The 20,205-nt window shown below is 41.0% G+C and overlaps 1 protein-coding gene across 1 annotated transcript in view; it reads left to right on the top strand.

Moving 5' to 3' along the window:
- Window positions 1-761: 761 nt before the first annotated feature.
- The window catches only part of mast1a (microtubule associated serine/threonine kinase 1a), a gene marked incomplete at its 5' end in the record, with an annotated part of 91,529 nt that continues 72,085 nt past the window's right edge, over window positions 762-20,205 (top strand). The window contains 2 exons of the mRNA XM_080520216.1: window positions 762-800; window positions 15,011-15,042. Coding sequence (XP_080376342.1) covers window positions 762-800; window positions 15,011-15,042 — 71 coding nt within the window. The remainder of the gene's footprint in view (window positions 801-15,010; window positions 15,043-20,205) is intronic.

Below are 20,205 nucleotides of genomic sequence, written 5' to 3' on the forward strand. Positions count from 1 at the left end.
CGATTATGTGTTTGTATTTTTCACCGGAGTAGAGTCGCTGCAGATCCTCCTCGGTCGTGCCTTTTTTTTTTTTTTTTTTTTTTTTTAGAAACGGCAGCGGGTGGACGTGCCATTCAGCGGCGATCTGTCGGTCGGTGTGCGGCGTGCTCGCGCTGAGGGAAGGACCGTGTCCCGGACATGCGGCGGTGCGTTCACGGCTCGTAGCCTCGGCTGTATGCGGTCTGGCTGCTCGTGCACTCCGGGAGGCATGCGGAGGATTCCGGTTTCCGAGCTGCACTGAGTCGCCGAATCGTTTTAACAAATGATGACAGTAGTGGAGGTGATTTATTTCGGCTGTTACTGGTGCATCGAGCTGCTCACAGGTTTAGGAGATCGTTGTTAGTCGTTTCTGGGAGGAAGAAGAGGAGGAGGAGGAAGAGGAGGAGGAGGGAGAGATGTGTGCAAACTTGTCGGCTTTATCTAATCTGTGGCGCGATAACCTGAGGTCTGACGGTCTGGCCTCTTAAGGGGGGGTTTCTTCAGTTCACGAGTTCCCACCATCAATCCCCAGCATGAGGCGTGTGCTGGAGTCCGCTTCTTCCACTCTGCTCACACAGCGGAGGTCTGGGCTTGTAAGGCAGAGTGAAGTTAGGGATTTATCGGGATAGTTAATTGTAAAGCAGAAAAACACGCGATAGTTAGGTGGGTTTTTTTTTTTTCCTCACTCTCTCAAACCACTGAAGGCACGAGACGCTCCGGCAGGTGTGACCCGGACACGCGCCATGGATGACTCTGGGATCATCCGCAGGAGGAGGCTGCAGGTGAGGACGCTTCACGACATGCGATCACAAATTATACACAACACACGTTGTTACAAGGAAAAACAAACAAACAAAACAACACAAGTTGTATTACTCTTCCAGTCTAGATTTGCCTCCAAACAAACCGTTCACCACGGAAAGTACTCAGGAAAAACATAACACCATAGCATTTTATAGAAAACAAGCCAGATGAAAAGGTTAGATTAAATTTTTTTTATAAATAAATCGATGTCAATTTCTCATGCTTCTCTGACAGTTCCTGACCTATTTACACGCTGAGTAATTGTCAGAATATGTAAATATTTGGTGGACAAATATCATCCCAGCTAATGTTGTGTCTAATGCAGGGGTGTCAAACACAAGGCCCGCAAGAACCTGACCTCCAATCTGACCTGCCAAACCACCAAGCCCATTGTAAAATCTTCAAAGAAAGCTGTTTCAAAAAATACATCTCTTGAGAATAGTGGACACAACTCAAGAATATGAAAGCCCTGAAAGACAGTTGCTGTGTTTATTGCAAATAAGCGTTAAAGCCATGCTGTCAGGTTAAGTTTGTATAAACATCCTTAATGCAACAGCCAGGTTGGGTTTTTTTTTTTTTTTTTACATTGCACTGTATTTCGCACCGGAATGTTTTATTGAAATTGACTTTAGGTTGAGATTGTTGTCATTTTTGCGAGTAATGCTTGGGTTTTGCAACGATCTAGATATTTTCATCAGTTATACTTCACACCACAACCCATAAAAACTTAAAAGTTTCAGTTTTAATGTTATTATGGCACTATAATACAGGTCTGGCCCACGTTAGTGTTTGACACCCCTGATCTAACATTAATGGCATTATATTATAAAATGAAACTAGACAAATGCAGGTAAGATTTAACATTTTGCAATATATAATGACAAAAGAAACAGGCTGCATGATTATGTAGTTATTCGCAAGGCCACTGTGTTGGTTTTCTCTGCGTACTTCAGTTTCCTCCCACAGGTCAAAGACCTGTGAATTAGTTGGGTGAATAAGTATTTCTAATTTGACAGTCGACCTTAATATGAGTGTCTGCGTGGTTGTCTTTCTGTGTTCATTATCTAAAATATTTGATTATTGTTACATATATAATAATTTGTTTGGAGAAGACCTATACATCTTCACAGGACTCTGTGCTGGATCCACACATATTCATTGTATATGTTAAAGTTAACATATAACTTCACTATGTACACCTCGTACACTGGAACATGATAAAATTCAACGCTGTTGCCATAAAATCTACCTTTTATTGAAATTACAAGTCAAGGTAGATAGGACTGCGCTCTTATTGGGAGGTGTTGCAAGATATCTTTTAATACTATATGTGAGAATGACGGTGAACCAATATTGGTATAAAAAACAGTTGAGCGAGCTGAGATAATAGATAGAACTTTATCAACTTGGCTAATTTAACAAACTGATGATGGACAGATTCAAAGTAATCCTAATTTTTTGAAATCCTGGTTACTTATGTGTAACATTGTCTTCTGCAGCCTGACGTCTGAGATGATGAAGGGATGTCTTCCACAGTGTCAACAATATTAGAGGGTTTTAGTGGAATCCTTGGCAGTAGACATTTCGCCTTTTATAAATGGCAGCACAAATAGCCGAAGTTATTGTGGATGTATTTTTTGCGTTTGGATTTTCATTGATATGGTCATAAGGCTGCAATAACCAGTCCCATATTGAATGTGAGCTACCTCAAAGGGGGTGAGTACTTGGATTACAATATTCAGTCACATTTGCATGTCAGTTCATCAATTTGCCTATATTTTGTACACTGTGACTGACATGCCAAAGCACTGGTAAAGCTTCCTTGGAGGCTTTCCTCAGTGGTGGGCGCGTGAAATTAATCAATTGAGGCAGGCAGAGCTCACTATGCCGGGGCACTGTCTGCCAGTCTGTCTCAGCTTCCATTGAATTAATTGACAGTACAAGTAGTTTGCTGCGCATTGTGCCAGGATATCCTGCCCTCCTTGATTTCTCATCATTCATGAAATGCAGACAGTGGATTTCCTGCTCAAATTGTATTGTTCAGTTTATAGAGTGCAGCAATATATCTTCCAGGCTTTGGAGTTTCCATCCCTACAGGTCCTGTGCTCTTCCTGTAAGGCTGCAATAAATTAAAGATGCAATGATAAAATGCCCATCTATGATGGAGTTTGTCTAGATACTGTCATTTTCAGGACAAGACTCCAGGCTATCTCTGCCAGCTCTGCCTTCATTGAACTGGACTTATTGAACTGTATGTTGGAGATTTCCACTCATCTGTATCTCTGTGACATTTAGACTGAGCCATTTGATAATTGCTCCCTTTCCAGAGCTGTTTAAAGTGCAGGGAAAGACACAGTACTTTTCCTGAGGCAGTAATATGATGTTTGTGTCCACTTCTCACCCGAGGTTTATCTTCCATTTGCAAGTGAATTGCCATTATGTCCCAGAGCATTCTTTTATTTGAACATTGATTATTTTTCCCAATATTGTCTGGATTAATTGTTTTACGCATTAATTTATATCAGTAACTACATCATCATATTTCCCAAAGCCACACTTGAGTAATTCAGTGTTTCCAGTCTAAAATTTTATTTGATGAAGAAAAAGAGCAATTATACATATTTGAAGGCAAAAATGATTTATTATCTTTGGCACAATCTCGCAACCATTTGTAATAATCAGAATGATCAAGTCGTTATTGTTGGTTGAAATGTCTGAACAATAGCAAAATTAAATGAAATATCAAAGTATCCCAAACCAAGCATCCACAATTTACATACTTTCTACTCAGTTTAAATTTGCATAAAGAAACAAAACCCTGCGAGTTTCAACCAAAACACATTTGTCTTATTACCTCATAAAACTATTGTAAGTCTTTCAGCTCCAATCAAAAAAACATTCCCTTCCATAGACTTCAAAACTGGACTCAAACTAGCTTCACTCCTCAAACTGGGGCATAGACCTGGTACAATTTAAAAGTAAAGACCCTCAGATCTATTATGAAATGTAAATTTCCTGCTAACGATGACCAGAGCTTGTTCAAATCAAACTTCAGTTCTGCTCACTGACAGTTTCATGGACTAAATGTTTGGCAGAGTTCACTGTGTGGATTAGAAGCCATTCAATCACTTTGCTGAGCTCAATAGTTTTTATGACTGAAATCTTTCTTCAGAAGTTAATTGTATCTGAATTTCATACATGAATATCGACACCATCCGGGACGACTGAAAGCGGGCCGTCTGGCAGGAGGGGAAACAGGGGATAATTTGATGTGAACATAAAGGCTTGAATGTAAAGTGCATGCTGAGACACACACCCACACTCCTACACAATGGACGTCGTATCCAACTAAAAGCAGGAGCTAACACACATATTAAGAGGAAAATCACTAGTTAATTAGTGCTTGTACTGTAGTACTGTGCTTACGCTGAGTATCATGTCTGAGCTTGTTTGTGTGTGTGTGTGTCTATGTGCATCACATTCATACTTTGATATACACATTAAATCGACTCCAGCCTCCCAGCCTGTACTCTCCAGCTCCCTTGAAGTGGTCGATATCCATATCTCAGACAGAGGAGGTCTAAATGCTGAGGATGTGGTGCAGTTGTCAGGCCCATTAGCAGGACTAATGGTGGCCTAACAGCCCTTTGTACCCTCAGGGAGGAAGACCAACCACCAGCAGCAGGACGGGCTGAAAGGACTCGAGGCTGGGGAAGAGGGGTTGGGTGGGTGGCGGTTGGGGGGGGGGCTGCATAGATTAGAAGTGGGCAGCAGCTGTGGGCTACAGGAGACCCCATTTAAGTGGCTATTACGATATGTGGATCTCTGTTCGGCCCAGATCAACTTTCACACCAGACAGAAGGGAGGAGGACTGTATGCATCTATCATGTGTTCATGTCACATACTGTATATTTCACATATACATAAATGGTCTATACACTGATCTAATAAATGATGCTGAGGTTGAACTGAGTTAGCTGAGTCTTCTAATATTTTTCCAAAACCCCCAAAGTGAACTGATTGCGTCACTTCATGTTTTGTCTTATCAGAGGTAATAACAAACTTAAAAAAAAAACAGGTGGAAAATGTATCAAATTGTGATTCAAATGTGAATGAATGGTCTGATTATTCTCGGTAAGATTTTTAGTATAAGCCAGTACAGTGAGGGTGTGCTTACTATGTATTGCAGGGATGTGGGTAAGTTGTCTATTATCTGATTGACAAGATGTGTCCGACTCCGGGACACAAGTCACGGTGCAGCTGCAGTCAAAATGAGAAAAAGTGAAACGGTGTCGACAGCAACTTTAACATTGGATTTGTGCTGTAAAGCGCTTATTGCCGAAACGGGCTGTGTGGTGGAGAGGGTGACGTCACAAGTAAACAGGAAAGAAGTGTGGCGGAGATGTGACTGAGCCGATGTCGCTGATCTACTGGTTTCCATGGTTACTATTGACCACCTTCCAACAGTCTCGGTGGTTGCTGGTGGTTACAGCAGATGTTAAAAAAATGAGAGGAAGAATTGTAGTAGCTATGTTCATGAGTGCATCAATACATTGTTGTTGTTTTTTTAGTCTGCTTCACTGAATGTGGGCAGAAAGTGTGGGCAACACAGTTAACAATGACCGCAGGAACAAATGGCTGAGAATGAAAAAAGTCACAAGTTGCAATGCTATGATATAATGCACTATTGAAGACCCTTGCAATTTAGGAATGGGTTCCCCTTTCATTAACTGTTCTGTATGTTCTGTATGTTCAACTGTTCTGTATGATCTGGAGGTCTGTTGCTTCTGGAGAGGCTCTTTTTATCGATTCCCTCAAACTGTGATCATTAGATCGAGGTGTGTCGGAGCAGGCAGACGTCTAAAACATGGAGGAGAATGGCCTTAAGTTATCACTAACGAAATACGTGAGGTCAACTTTTTCAGTGAAGTGAACCTTTTATTGCAGTGTTGCACTGAACAGCCGACATCCTGCGTGGTTCACATTCTTCCACTACGGCACAACGTAATCTAATCACCGTCTCTTTTTTCAAGCTCTGTTGAAAGAGTGATAAGAAGCCCAAGTTTTGCAGTAAAGGTGTGCTGGAGCCACGGTACTTCAAAACATGCAGTTTCGTGGCCCCCCCAGTCACAGGACCACAAAGTTTTAGAAAGTTTTTACAATTTTTTCCATGAAAGGACTGAAAAAGTGCATTTGTTCTATGGTACTTCTGTAATTTCTGACGCTGACTTGTGAGGGGAAAGATGTTCATTCAACTAATTGTGTGCATGTGACTTTTTTTTTTTTTGTAATTTAAATAGTCGCGGTTGTTTGGATGCTTGTTGTTGAAGAGCTTTCTGTCATTCTTTTCCTGCAGCCGTGGTTTTGTAGGAAAGTAGAATTTTCCTACAAAACCATCACGTCATTTGCTTTTTTCTGCAACTAGCTGAAAAAAATTACTGTCGTTATTGTCGGCATTGTCAAAGCCCCATTTTGCATGTCTGTCGCTGCATTGTTTGCTGACGGAGGGAGCGTGTCATGAAGATGAATGTTATTTATTTCTTTTTTTTTAGATTTTTCTTAAGTGAAGATTATTGTGCTTTCCCAAGCCATTGTACTTGTAGGTGTGTGGAGTATACTTACACTTAACCCATATGCTTGTACACTCACTCGCACAAACAAACACAAGTCGTGCTGCGTGCCTCATCCCTCTCTGATGTAGGAGTACGCTACGCACACGCACACACACACACACACACACACACACACACACACACACACACACACACACACACACACACACACACACACACGCACATACTCAGCGGCATAATTTGTCCAATATTTTGTTCTGGGCAGTGTGCCCATTTCCAATATGCTAAGCACAAGGGATAAGAGTGTGATCACTGCAGAAGATCCAGCTTTCTTTGCCAAGTCCTGTCACTCACTGCCATGCCCACTGCTTTGTTCTGCCCCATCATGGTCTTCAGATGTCAGTATCATTCAGAAAGGGTAGCTTTTATGCTGAGGGAGAAAAGTGTACATCAAAGCAGCAGATTGGCGTGCGGATATATTTGGGAAAAGCTTCAAATATTTGAATTACTTTTGCAGGGCTTGAATTATCATGCCAAACACAAATAAAGCACAAAGGAGTGTGTCCAAATGAATCCCTAAAACAGAAATTAAGAAAGATTTTGCACTTGGAAGTTTTGACCTGTTCGATCATGCGTATCAAGAAAGTCATGAAGGTTAGAGGGAGCTGTGCACTTCATTGAGATTATCTCAGACCTCTGAATTCAACGCTTTCAACTCTAACTTGAAGGCTGGTAAGGCTGTTAAACTGAAAAATACAGGATGTGACATTTGCCTTGCAATCTGCTGTCAGTTTTGGCAATGGAAACAGAACAGAAGCCTCACGACGCTGCCCAGAGCAGCAGCATATTAACATTTTTCCTTTCTTTAGTTTCCAGTCAGCCTTGGCTTTGTCCTTGGGTAAATATACACTGAACCCCCCCCCCCCCCCCCCATAGAAAAACCATGTGACACCCTGTCGTCACTTCCCAGGCCAAGTTGTCCAATAGCTTTATCTGTTTGAACCATCGTGTCATAACAAGCATGCTTGGTGAGGACAACGTGAATTATGTGCTCTAACTTGTCGTGCAGAAGTTGTGCAAATTGGATTAAATGTACCAATGAGATGCTTGCGTGTGCAGGCGTCTGTGTGGTTACATGATCACTGCAAAAACATATCAAGATATTTGAATCTCCACAGGTCACACAGGTCACACAGGTCACACGAGAAAATATTTTCTACTACTTTCCGTATATTTATTGTACAGCCAATCCTTGGATGTCACCGTCATACCACCCAGCAAGTATTTGTAAACTGGTGGGTTGCTATGAATGTACTCAAAACTATCTGTGATGGTGCATCATGTGACAAATTCATCAACACATTCAGTACTAAAGCCAAATAAATGTCGACTTTTGATTTACTGTTAAAACTCAGTCATGTTGCAGCGAGCCTCTCCTCCAAGATGTATTTTTCCATTGCTGACATAATGAGTGTGTCTGTAATCAGCTGTGATCAGCTGCAGCAAATACCTCTTTATATACAGTTCATGCCTCCATCATGCTTCCAGACCCTATTTTGTCGAGCTCATCTTGGTTGACATTAAGTGAGGATTCTCAAACTTTTCACATTGCAGTGTGTTCTACCATTTAGGCTGACCTGAATATACAGTAGTGGAGGCTTACCTCATCAGCTGGAAACTTATTGCTTATATACTTATTGGAAATGTGAATTTTAGATGTGTTATTTTTTCCTTCTAAGTTTTTTGCTGTTTTGCTAATTTTATCTATTTTAAAATACATCTTTATCAAACATGGAATATTTATGACTTTTTTATGACTCATATTTATGAGAACTGCCTTTAGATGGATCCCCAATCTATCACCAACATCAGCATATCCAAGTAAAGCTAACACCTCACAGGGAGACCTTTGTCAATCAGATTAAATTCTTTCTGATTAAAAGATCAGATTGGGCCATTTACATAGCACTGAATAAAATAAGCTGAATATTCCGCCAGTTTATGTGCACTAAGATGTGTCCTGGTTAATTTCAGTGCTTTGCACTGTGATGTTTGCTTCACCGCTACTAAGATTGCTGCTGTGTTGGTATCTTAAAATAACTTGTAAGGTTTACCTTCTGAGGCTTTTCACTGCTCTTCAAAATGGAAGAGTTCCATCGATTACTTTCATCGCTATGTCATCGTTTCATTGATTACATATTCAAGCTTTGTAATGGCTACCAAGATGAATATTACATTGTTTTGCAAGAAGCATTTAAGATCCTTGAAATGCTAGAAATCTATTTGTTAATGGAAGTGTTCCAAGTGATAGATTTTCGACCACCACTAATCAGTGTTTCAGCCCTGAAATTGAGGAAGTCATTTTTGCTCTTGAGTGCATGTATGTGTGTATTTTTTTGTTATGAAATTAGCCACAATTTCACAAATAATACAAAATTTTACTTTTGCTGCATCGCGACCAATTGTGCCAGTTTATGTGCACCAAGATGTGTCCTGATTAATTTCAGTGGATCAATCCCACAATGCTTTGCACTGTGATGTCTGTGGTCTGTGACATGTGCACAGAATCCCACTACAGGTTTTACCTGGAAGGCCGCCAGAGTTATTATGCTTGTGGGGCTTTTTTTTCTCCATTATTTTCGAAACTGCGACTTCAAACATTTCTTCTCTTGGTCAAAGTATAATCAGGAAGAGAAGAGTCACTTTAGTCGCACAGATTATGCTTCTGCATGTCCCACCTACTCCCACGCGCTAGTGCTTTTTCAAAAACACTGACGTGTGTACGTGGTCACGTCATGACGTTCGGTAAACTGACGTCACATACATCAGTACAAATTTCTGACTGTAGGGAATAAACTGAAATAAACTGTTTACATGGACCATGATCCGATCAAAACCCGGACTGCACCACCTCCTCTGATCCGATCAAAATCTCACTTGGATTGTGCAAACATGATCAGATTGAAGTGTTTATATGGTGCAAATTTAATCGGGTCAGCAGTTAATCGGGTTAATTTTGGTCCATGTAGCTACAGCTACTACATCCTTGAGGAAGGGCCTTAATCCTTAAACTGCTCAGACCTCACCATGAAGGGCATCTGCCTCAAAACTTGAGCCAAATCATCCCTGGAGACCAAATGAATACCTTTGCTGACCACCGAAAGGAGCAGTATAGTAATGTCACTCTCACCCCAACTCCAGAATATCCCTGTAATTTTTTATTTTTTTTAATATTTACTTTTACATGCTCTCCTTATGTGCGTGTGGGTTATTTCAGGATACAGAGTTTTCCTCCCATAGTCAGAAAACGTGTTTGAAGTTGATTGGCGACTCTAAACCACCCTGTCTTTTGCGATTGCCAGCTGGTATTCACTCCAGCCCCTGGCACCAACGTGGATTAAGCCAGTATAGAAGACAGAGGGATTTAAATAATGACGCAAAATGAGACAAATGATAGTCACACCCATGTTGATCTAACGGATTTCTCTTCTTTTGTGCAGGTTGCATGTTTTGAATTGACAAAAATAGCTAACATATCTATTTTTAAGCACTTTTTCTCACCTACCTAAAGTCTTTACATATCACATCTTGAGATTGCACAGTTCACTTCAGAACGTCCACTTCCAATGTACAAAATCAGCCAGAGAGAAAGCTCACCAATTTCAAAGATGAGGACATTAAATGAATGACAAGGAGATTAAATAAATGGAAACAAGATTATAAATTTTTCCAATATGTAGACTTTTTCTAAATGTATTTTTAGTAGTTCATGCTATCAAATGTGAGCCCATATGAATGACACCCATTTCAAAATCATGACAGGCGGAGGGAACACTGTAATTACCTAAAATGAGTTTCCGATGTTATACAAGCTAAAGTGACATTTTGCTGAAACATAATTTTTTTGTTTTTATTTGAAAAGCTGAAAACCTGGAGAATTTTGTTTACTGGATTTGTCAAGCAAAAGCTGTGGGCATAAATTGATGCAAAAATTAATCCTCTCACAATTGAGAACATAATACAGCTTCGCTGTGCGTGCGCTTCACTGCTGCTAAGATTACTGCTGTGTTGGTATCTTAAAATAGTTTTTAAGGTTTCACTTGTGAGGCTTTGCACTGCCCTTCAAAATGCCAGAGTTACGTCAATTACTTTCATCAATATATAATTGTTTCATTGACTGTCAATGTTTTTTGTCACCAGCAATGTGATATTGCTGGCAACTTTCAACAGGATGTCGTATTCACCTCAGACTGAGGTGATTGTCATTTTAAGAAATGTTGGAGTAACATGGCAACTGTGTGTATAGTCGCAGTCGAATGGACAGAGAGTGAGAGGGAGCAGGTGTTCAGGTTTTATCCATTAGCCACTCTCATCACCCCGTGTCTCCACACACACACACACACACACACACACACACACACACACACACACACACACACACACACACACACACACACACACACACACACACACACACACACACACACACACACACACACACACACACACACACACACACACACACACACGCACACTCCTGCCTATTGACATACAGCCTTATATTCCTTTACCATACCAAACAGTTGTCTAACCTTGACCTAATTCTAATCTCAGCCTTAAAAGCACAACGTACTTCTTCAAAATATGCAGGGGAAAAATAAAATTCAATGTTGTGGTGTCCCACATTTTGATACTCACCATGTAGGTCTGACTCCACACGTGTGGTATGCTCTCTGAGAGAACAAAATAAGCACACAGACCCGTACAAGGCTCCTGTGGGGCTCTGTGAGTCAGCCTGGCCCGGCTCACTTCCTCTTGATAATGCTGCACCGTTCCAGACAGAGCTCAGTATGACCGATGATGTCATTCCCATTGAAAGAATTGAGTGCTTTGACTGTATTGAAATCCAAACTCTCCAAATGATGTGGCCAGCAATTCAATTTTCTTTTAAATATGTGGGTACTCAAATGTAGTTGAATGAAGAACACCAATGCTTTACTTCCAACTACTTCTTTATGGTTAATATCAAGATACATGAAACTACCCTCTCTCTACTTAATATAAAACAGCAACAACATTATAGAAGCATGTGCATTATAGATATACCTATTTTGACTCATATTTTGTTCACAAGGTACTCACCAAATGTGCTAATAAATCTATTAAGAAGTCAAAATAGCGACATAAGCGCCTTATATATGCACACTCCTACACAAGCAAAGAAGCATGCCTCATCTGGTCTGGGCGAGGTTTGAAAGAGTCAAGAATGGACAGAAAATATCAGTCATATTAAATGTAAGGCTGAATAGGGCCAGTAGGGGACCACATAAGTGGGATTTTATTTTTAATTACAGTTGGTTTTCTCCCCACTCCAGAGACCCTGGACAATAGGACAGAGGCAAAGTATTTTGTATGCAGCGGCATAGAAAGGTATGGTGGTTAAAGAGAGAACAGTGCATTGAATATGTTCTCAATCCATTTTCTAAACTGCTTTGTCCAACCTGAGTTCGTGGGGTGCTGGTGCCAACGGCTCTCAAGGCCAACCCTGAATTAAACTGAAGTCTGTCTTGCTGTGATGGGAGAACACACCACTTGCTGTTTGGAATGAATCCTCACTCCAGTCTGAACCTTGAGCAGGTTTAAGAAATGTATCCCGGGTGAGGAGGGTTATAAAGAGCTTTGCATGTTCTGAAGTACATCGTAACAGAGGTTTCTGTTCCTTTCTTTTTTTTGTCTTCATTCTACTAACACGAGAAGATGCTGGCTGATCAATACCTGTGCTTATCAGATGGTCTTGGGTGTTTGTGCCGCCACACAGCAGGTTTCAGATGGCAACAATCTCCACAAATGGACTGCAATAATAGAGCAATATCAAAAAGCGACACATTTTAATCAGAGCAAATCTGACAAGTGGACAAATCCCGATTGTCGCGATTTGCCTTTTACCTTGGTGTGGTATAGCTTACTTTTTCAGGCTGTTTTCCACACAAGCCAGACAACCCGCTTATCTTAACCTATCCAGTGGGGTCAGTGTGAGTGAGTTTTCTTGACATCAGTCAATTGACTCGCGTACCTTCCAGGAGCTGGTAGCCAGTTGGAATCTGCTAAGCAGCAGCTGAGACGGGAGACGTAAACTTTACACAGTAACGTAGCAACTTTTTTCAATAGAAATACGGCCACAAGCAGCGAGTAGATTGTATTGACAAATCTGCAAAAGTGGTTCTGTCATGGCAACACACAGAGACAAGGGCATTTTTGTTCACCCGTCGACGGGGAAGAGAATTCTTGACAAGTTACGGGGGACACTGTTAGACAGCAGTTTTGCCACTTTGACTACGGACTGATGGGTCGATCGGACACACAATAGTCCTCGAAAGTCACCACTGTTTAGAAATCTGAAGTTTCGTAACAGAGGGAGGGAAAGAAGTGTCACCTTTCACTTGTGATTTGAAGCCTGGTCGGTTGTCTATTTTAGTGTGTCAGTTTCTGTGTGGAACTGGCATATGCCACAAAGATTATACAAGTACCTCTCACATCAGAGAAAGATTCATTTATCCGAAATTAGAATGGAACTTTATTGTGAAACAGTGTCTTCATCACAAGTGTGAGCAGTGAAACTTAGATTTTAAAATCTTTTCTCAAAAGAATAAACTTGATGTGTTTATTTTCAGTTTTTAGTCACTGGACATTAAAACTGGATCACACAAGCATCTTTGTTTCAAAAACACACTATATGATCTAGACTGACTATGTTACTGGCCAGTGTGTACCCCAAAACTAATCCCAGTACAATGTGTACTATTGAAAATTGTGACTTTGTAATTACTAGATTCATATTGTGGCTAAGGATTAATGCACTCGCAGTGTTTGAATGGGGTGAGTTTCTGTTGCTTGTTTTGAGACTGTTCGAGGAACAGGAGCTCGAGCTGTCAAGTTATGTTTCATCAGCTTGGTTTTGTTTATGTATTTATAATGTCTGTTTATTTATACAAAAACAACTTAAGAGAGAGTCTCAAGATGGTTATGTTTCTCTGTTGCAGTCTCATTATTATCTTATTTTAAGTCCATGAATTGTGTTTCTGGTCATTTAAATTTATTTCTGTTCACTCACATGGTTCCTTGTCATTAAGCCTCCCTTGAGAGGAAACAAAAAAAAGGCCCATTGATAATATCTTTCTTGAGAAGCCATCGAGCGGTAGAAAATAGCTTGATAAGCAGTGCTGGACGATCTGGTGATAGGAATTGACGGTAACCTGATCTAACCTAAACCGAATGTTAAATGGTTTTAAATTGGTAATAGATGGGCAACAGATTCATCCCAGTAGATTTTAATCACGTCAGTGGCCTTGCTGTTGTGTCCCAGTGTCATAAATATAGCAGCAACATTTGTTAAATTGACTTAGGCTCCACTCAACCTGCCGGTTCCTGAATCTCTGAAGTCTCTGAGCACTCAGGCAGGATCAGCTTACAAACTGCTTTTCACTTTGCCTTGACATGAACTCGTGCACACAGAACCATTTCACCCTCTGGTAACACTGGAAATCGTTGTATGGTGTCTAATTATCACAGAACTTTCTGGAAGAACACAAATTATATACATTTCACACCATTGTTCTGCAGACCTTTTCATTAAAAACACAAAAAGACATTTTCACAATGTTTGCTCAATGTAATTTATGTTGATGCAAAGAATTACATTACAATAACATCGTAACATGCATATCTCAATAACATACAACAGTGATTTGTGATTGTTGTTGGGAAAGATGGTTTGTGTGAACCGGAGAAAGCAAAACAGTTCCTCTTAAAGGGATATTTAAAGTTGTCTGAACTGAAATGTGTCATGAAAATAATTCTTGGATGTCCTCTGCGATTTGGATTATTTGCAATATTAATGGACAATTCCTCGACCTTTCAGAAGTCAAAATCTTAAAACTACCTATGCTTCAGTAATCAAACTGCAAACAAACCCCGCTGAAAGCACAATGTCCTTCACATGAAGTCCAAATACTTTGTTGAATGCAAATAGTCTGAGGAAATTCCAAGGACTGGAGAACTTGAGTGGCTCGGCTGAATATCAGTGTGTGTACTGTCAATATTAAAAATGATCACAAAAGGTTTTGAGCCGGCACATGACCACATGTTGAATATATTTCTACGACCTCAAGAAACACTTCCATGTAGCCAACGCTGTCAGTCTAAAGTTCAACCAACAATGATGTCAACCCTTTGTGGTATGAGAAGAAATTATGGTTTTGACAGTGAACAGTGAATACACAACAATGAAATACAGCAGGTGGTGGAAAGAAAATCATCTAATTGAATCACTGATGTGATAGAAAACTCACTAATTGCATTTCTCCGTAATGTAATTATATTATTGGAACAATTCAGTCTCAAAATGAATTGCTGCTATAACAGTGCTTATAATGACACATTACAGGTACTATTATGCTAATGTGTATTTCATTCACAGAGTAAATTATAACCTTTTCTTCAGGTTTTCTACTCATAAACAACACGGCAGAAACAAGCAGAATGATGAGTATCTGTTTTCTAATTTTGTGTTTCCCTTTTTTCTTGTCTCCTGTCTTCGGGTTGCTCTTTCTCATCAGAAGGATCTACCTCTGCCTCGAAAAAGTAGCAGGTAAGTTCAACATGTTTTTTTTTGTGTCTGTTTTCTTTACTTCCTTTGTACATCTACATAAATGATTTCAATGTATGGTGTTGTGGTTAATGCCCTGGCCTCACATTGAGACACGTGGCCTTGCTGTGCAGAGTTTGCATGCTGTGTGTGTGGGTTTTGCCACCGCTGTCCAAAAAACATGTATTTAATGGTAAATGGTGATGTTAAATTCAAAAACCCAGGTTTTTTTTTTTTTTGTGGCATCTCTGGGTTCTTACCAAGACTCGGGTGTCAGGTTGATTTCTGCTTCTCAATTGCCTGTAAAGGAATGTGTCATTGTCTGCCTTTTTGTCTGGGCATTAGCATCCAGTCCAGGGCGTGCCTGACGTTTTGCAGGCCAGCAAAGCCACTTTCCTTTTGGAAGTCTCTTTTTCAGATCTCACTGTTATTTCTTTAGATTTTAACATTTCAATTGTTCTAAGTACTGTCCTGTCACCATTGACACAATTTGACATGCATTTTTTCTCACAACTAAAAACCCTTCAGTATTTATGGTATCTTTAAAAATGAAGAAAGTATAAGAAAGCAGAAGTATAGAGCATTGTGTCCATAGTCAGTGGAATTCCTAGAATCATCTATTCACAGATAAAATTCATCAGCCTGTGACACATTTGTAACATGACCTTGTCAGCACTATAAAAAACTGAAATATTTGAATAACTGGCAAATAGTGAACGATGAAGTTATCTTGGAAAAAGGAGCACAGGCATTCATTGCATATGTTTTGACGATCAAAATAAATTCCTTTTATTGAGTAGTAAAAGCTATTGAAGTAAGTTGTCGAGGATGAAATTATGTTTTTATGTATCTGCAGCTTATGTATATCTCTTAATAGTTACAGATGTTATGGGAGTTTTTATTGCGGCATCTATGTAATTTAGTTCTGGCTGAAGTAGTAATTATGTGGGATAATGTAAAAAATTGGAGACATTTTTTTTTCTGTGCTGTGTGTTTTCTAACTGAAGGCATTGGAAGAGGATGGAATAACCTCTTTTCTCAGTCTATCCAGTTTTGTTATAGGACGTCATGGTCAATGATGCTATTGTGTGGTGGGAGCCTTGTCTCTCGACTGCAGCCTGTTTCACTTTGGCATGAGCCCTTTCGCTCATAGAGCCTCTCTGTCGGTCCAATCTGTTGGACCAGTGAGCTGTGCGATGAAAGTTCAGCTCCAGGAGAACGCTGCTGTGACGTGGATGCCCTTTGTGGGCGGAGGAAGGCAAGGAGGGGTCAAAGACGAGAACGGAGCAGTACATGGTGTGTGACACATGACTTAAGCCAGGGGTCTCAAACTCAGTTCACCTGGGGGCCGCTGGAGGCAGAGTCTGGGTGAGGCTGGGCCGCATCAGGGATTCCTCAACAAAAGTTGTACAAAAAATCCTCAAATGTTATTATTAGCAGTTTTAATGATTTCTTCTGAACATGACGTGTCGTGAACATGAATGGAACATTGAAGGGAGATCATGAACTGCTCTTCTGAACATGGTTTCTCCTGTCTACTTGCTGCCAGAGGCTTGGCAGTGCTTCTTCTCACATATCTGAGCCACATTTAGCTTGAGAGAGGAAGTAGTTGAGACCCTCAGAATGTCTTGCACAGGGATGGGCCGCCCGGTCGTCGTGGTTGTCCGGCAAATACTCTTTTAACTATGACTAATGGTGAATTGCACAATAACGATCACAATGAGGAAGAATCCTTTGTAAGATTGAGAATTTCCTTTATGCCAGCTGTACACAGCAGAGGCTTTTCATTTTGACACAACAAACAGCAGGAACACCATGGCAGGACGACGCCCCACACAAACCCCTCTTCACTCCTGGTTGCCAACCCACAACTAATAAACCAAACTAAACTAGATGAACTAACTAACTACATGAACTAAGCAACAAAAACACAACACAACACAATCATGACCAACACTACCAACCTAATATAACCCCCAATAATTACATCTAAAACACGATGGACGAAAACTCCCGTGATTGCATCGGAGTGATCAGCTCATGATTGCTACATAATGGAGCTTCATGGAGCTCATTGCTGCAATGCATTATGAGGAGTTAACTTTTTGAGTTTTTCTTGCACATGGTTTGCTACATACGTTAGAATGCGTGGAACCTCCTGTGGCCAGTGCAGGCGACTTGATAGATGCATTTCACAACAACCAACATCACATCGCTGCAGCCAGTGGTGTCAGGGTGACATAACGCGCCAGAGGACCACTCCCCTGGCAGGCCGCACTACTGTTGTACTTTCATATCAAGGTGAGGGGCCACAAAATATCGTTCTGCGGGCCGCAAGCTTGAGACCCCTGACTTAAGCTATCAAATGTTAAGTGAACGGAGTGAACCAATGATGATCCGGGTGTTGTTTTCTGCCCTGTCATCCTGATGAGGTACCAGACAGTAGGAAGTGCCCCAGTGTGTTGTTAATAATTTTACAGTCGAGCTATTTATTCCAATGAGCTTTGTTGGTTAATCTACTTAAATGACAAAAAGTCATCACAATCATTCTTCAGTTTTGATTTCGCTGCACATCATTGGCTGCAATGCCAACAGGAACTGTTAAAAGTTAATTGAGAATGCTTCAGTCCAATCAATCACGGTTGCAGTTGACCTCACTAACCTCCAATTATTAGTCATTATTTTAAGTGCTGTTTTCTAGATGACATCATGTAAGGAGAAAGTAGGAGGAAGCAGACCTCTCATGTTTCATCTCAGCTGTGATTGAACTCCCGAATGAGATGATTAATGGAAATTCCTCCAAAGTATCTGCATTAAAGCCACGTATTAACATTCACAGCCTGACTCACAAAACATGACTGACTTCTAAGAGAGAAAGAGATGGATACAGCTGGCGTCTTCGCCGACAGATTACGTTCAGTGACTAAATTAGAAGCCTCTGGAGTCAGTTTTCTGTGCCATTCGGGAGTGAGTGGGATTGAATGATCCACAGAGGTTTGACAAAACTGATTAAAGTGTCTTAATTTGTGTTGCATGCAGGATAAATGCTCACATTTAAGAAATAAAGAGGTTTCCACTGTGAACTGAGCTGCATGGTGGTGTAGTGGTTCACGCTCTGACTCTGGTTTTGTCCAACTCCCCTGGCTCCTTCTTATGCTCCAAAAACATGTCAAGTTAGTTTTGGATTCTCGAGTCGCCTGTAAGTGAGTCATTTTCTCTTCCCCTATTGTCACTGAGGATTAGCTCCAGCCCCTCCTCAACCTGAACTTGGATAAACTTGGGCTCCTCACCCACAAATCCCACTCTCATAACTCTCACATCACATGTCCCTTGTTTCATTTTGGATTGGTAGATTTTTTTGTAAATTGTTTGGGTTGAATGCTGGATTGCTGAGGGTGCTTCACATGAGATGTTATTATAAATGGCTATTGCTTTTGACTTGGTATTGCCCTGACCTTTAATAGCCTTTTATAGAAGAGGGATTGGATCAAATATGTGTAAAATTGCTGTAAACCGCGTGTGACTCTGTCCATGGTGCTGAAAATCACTTCTTATGACTTTTATTTTCCCTGCAATGTTTGTGTATCATCCGTCCCTTCTCAGGACACTTTTCTTTTTCATTTCAATGATCTTGTGAGTCTTGTTTTACCTCTTTATTCATTATTAATTTGCTGCATGGTAGAAGCATTTATGGGACTTTAGTTTGAAGCATCACGCTTTTGGCTCTGTCTGAATCACTCTTCAGATTTTGACCACATCCTCTCTTTTACTGCTCCTGCGTCTGAAAGCACTCCACAAATAAGGCAGATCTTCCAAAGAGTGTTCGGTCTGCTTGTCTGAAGATGCCTTTGAACATAGAGGGTGGTGTAATTTTCCACAAAATGCTTACACTTTGCCAACGTCATTTCAAGTTTTGAAACCCTTGGCATTTTCCTGCAATCCCTGTAGTCCAGAGCAACATTTACCTCACCACCTATTTTCAACTTTCCCACTTTTGTTCGATGTGAGCGAAATATGAATCATTGAACTGTCACAAATGTCGGTTTTTCATGTCACTTGTACTGACGCTGCCTGCAAGTCAGAGTGTTGCAAGTATGAAGCATGGCATTCGTTTCCCCGTGTGGAACGAGTTTTTACTTTACTCCATTTTCTTTATGTGTGTACTTGTCTGCTTAGTATTCTATACACGTCTCACTCTGGGCAGAGGTACAGTCTGCCAGAAGCAGTCAGCCTATGCAAAGCTTACACATGCCTGGAGCATTTAATTTGCATGTCTATCTTGCATCCATGTGTAATTACAATTTACAGCCATACACGCTTTGGCCACATACTTTTTGTGTGTGTGTGCACTCTGCGTGTGAAGCAGGAATGCGTGTGTGTGTCCCTGACTGCTGTCATCTGGTGTGTTTTGCCCGTGACCTTCGACCCGTGTGCTGGGGTGGCAGATGTCACAGCATGACGTGCGGTAGACACTGGAGCCGGAGCTCAGGATTCACTCTCTCCCCTCACCCCACAACCCCCCCCCCACAACCTGCTCGGTGCTGCTGTTGAATTTCTCCTCCTGTGGGTGGAGCTGGTGTCTTGCACTATGGCCGCTAATGACTCGGGGTTTGTAGGAGGATGAGAGAAAGTGAACTGAAGGACAGCCAGGTCACCAAATACTAAAAAGCAGAGGGCTTAAATATGCTTCTGTAAAAGCCTGGAAGTTGTCCATATGGCACACAAGAAGTCTCTTCCTGTCCTCTATATGATATCATGCCAGCCATCCCATCCCTGTCTGTGACCCCCCCACAGTGTTTCAGTGATATCACCTCCCCCCCCCCCCCCACCCCCTCCGTCTCTTCTCTCACATGTATATTTTATCCATCCAGACTCATCCCACATTAGAGCCGGCATCCATTATTGAATTACTCCCCTCAGCACTACTGTGCAACTGTCACCCCACGTCAGCTTTTACATTTGGTGGATTTGTTTCAAAGGGACGAAGGGGAGGCGAACACATATGTGCTCACACACACTCTGAGAAATGACATCTCTCCTGGATGGGCATCGCAGAGCAGTTCCTGGGATATCTAGGACAAATAGATGATGTCAGAGCTCACCCAATGTGGCATTTAAAAAAAAAAAGAAAACGATAAATAGAACCATATCTCAGTGCTTGTGGAA

This window comes from Blennius ocellaris (genome assembly GCF_963422515.1).
Source record: "Blennius ocellaris genome assembly, chromosome: 3".
Lineage (NCBI taxonomy): Eukaryota > Metazoa > Chordata > Actinopteri > Blenniiformes > Blenniidae > Blennius > Blennius ocellaris.